Source organism: Triticum dicoccoides, chromosome 3B, assembly GCF_002162155.2.
Source record: "Triticum dicoccoides isolate Atlit2015 ecotype Zavitan chromosome 3B, WEW_v2.0, whole genome shotgun sequence".
Classification (NCBI taxonomy): domain Eukaryota; kingdom Viridiplantae; phylum Streptophyta; class Magnoliopsida; order Poales; family Poaceae; genus Triticum; species Triticum dicoccoides.
The window spans coordinates 652,661,570-652,663,036 of NC_041385.1; the positions used below are offsets into that span (position 1 = coordinate 652,661,570).

A 1,467-nucleotide genomic window follows, 5' to 3' on the forward strand; every position below is an offset into this window, starting at 1 on the left:
ATGGAGCAGCGCCTCGCTGTCAGCTGTAACAAACTCGTCATCCAAACTGGCCCTTGCTTGCTCGAGTGAGATGTAACCGACAGCCCGGGCCCACTGCGCAACAACTGACTCCTGAGAAACTTGGTACGCTTGGTCTACATGGGCGACAGAGACAGAGATGGGATCCAAGAGCCGATCTTTGCTGTTCCGGTGAGCCGCTGTGGAATATGTGTACTTTGAACGTCATATTTTATGAAGGTTTCCCACCGTCGGATGAAAGTGGGCCCGGAAATTAAAGGCTGAGGCGGCACTTCCTCCTCTATATTATGCGGGTCCCTGGATCTTCGTCTCGACAGCGACTTGCCTTCTCCCCTGTGTCAGACACTTCCTCTCTCTCGCTCGATTCCTCCGAAATTCCATCCCCTTCGCAGCTCCCCCCTTGCTTCCGACCTCCGGCCGAGTGGATGGCGTCGTTGCGTGACATGCTTTTGAGCCAGGAGCTGGCGGCGGCCGCGGCCATGTCGGCGGACGCGTACGGGAGATTCGAAAGGTACAGTATGAGCTCTGCCCATGGTTTTCCCCAGTACCACCAAGCTGGTAACGCTCCGACCGGATTCCCCGACACGGGATTTCTCGTTTCCGGCTTCGGCAAGCCTCCCTCCATCTTCATCATGCCGGCGGGGACCCACGCGGCCGCTGGTTATGGCGCTGAGGCCGTCCCGGTGGAGATCCCCGTGGTCCGGCGACAGACACCTGCCTCCAGGAACGCCAGGGCGACGCCGTTCAGAGGACCGTGGACGGAGGAAGACGACGAGTACGTGAAACCTCTGAATCTGATTTGTTTTTTGAGCAGATTGATCTCGCGGCATGCATGTTGTTCTCCTTTAATTGATCAATGTGCTTTCTTTTGTTTGCAGACTTCTCAGGAGATTGGTAGATGAGCATGGAGAGCACAAGTGGGCGACCATTTCAAAGCACCTCCCGGGACGGATCGGCAAGCAGTGCCGTGAGCGATGGACAAATCACGTGCGCCCCGGCATCAAGGTGATGCATCATCGCAGCTTATAGTCTTGATTTGATTCTAATTAGCCGAAATCTTCCATGGATCTATATGATTCGGAAGTCTAAATTGTTTTAGGTTAGTTTTTACTGGAGTACGTTCGAAGCATGCTGAACTTTTGGTCGTACAATTCGGAAGTGGGTATTAAGTGAGGAATGAATAGTTCGCCATGCTGCATGCCTTTATTTTAATCATTATTAATTGCGCCAATTTTATCAAGGCCACTAATTTTTCGCATGAGTAATTCTGTCCGTGGCTCTTGGGAAGAGATTTGGGGGAGACAATGGCCAAACATTAGTTCTACACCATTTTTTTTTTGTAGAATTGCAGATGCACAAGAGTCTGAAAATCCGCAAGTTTCAGTGGACTACTTTGAGAGGCAGAAGGGGCATATTAGGAATTTCAGGATCCAATTAAAAGTGGGGTGG

The 1,467-nt window shown here is 51.6% G+C and overlaps 1 protein-coding gene across 1 annotated transcript in view; it reads left to right on the forward strand.

Moving 5' to 3' along the window:
• The first annotated feature begins 433 nt into the window (after positions 1–433).
• Positions 434–1,467, forward strand: part of LOC119281732 (myb-related protein B-like) — a 2,889-nt gene continuing 1,855 nt past the window's right edge. Inside the window, exons 1-2 of the mRNA XM_037562186.1 lie at positions 434–793; positions 897–1,023. Of these exons, the coding sequence (XP_037418083.1) occupies positions 444–793; positions 897–1,023 (477 nt within the window). The 5' untranslated portion in view covers positions 434–443. The remainder of the gene's footprint in view (positions 794–896; positions 1,024–1,467) is intronic.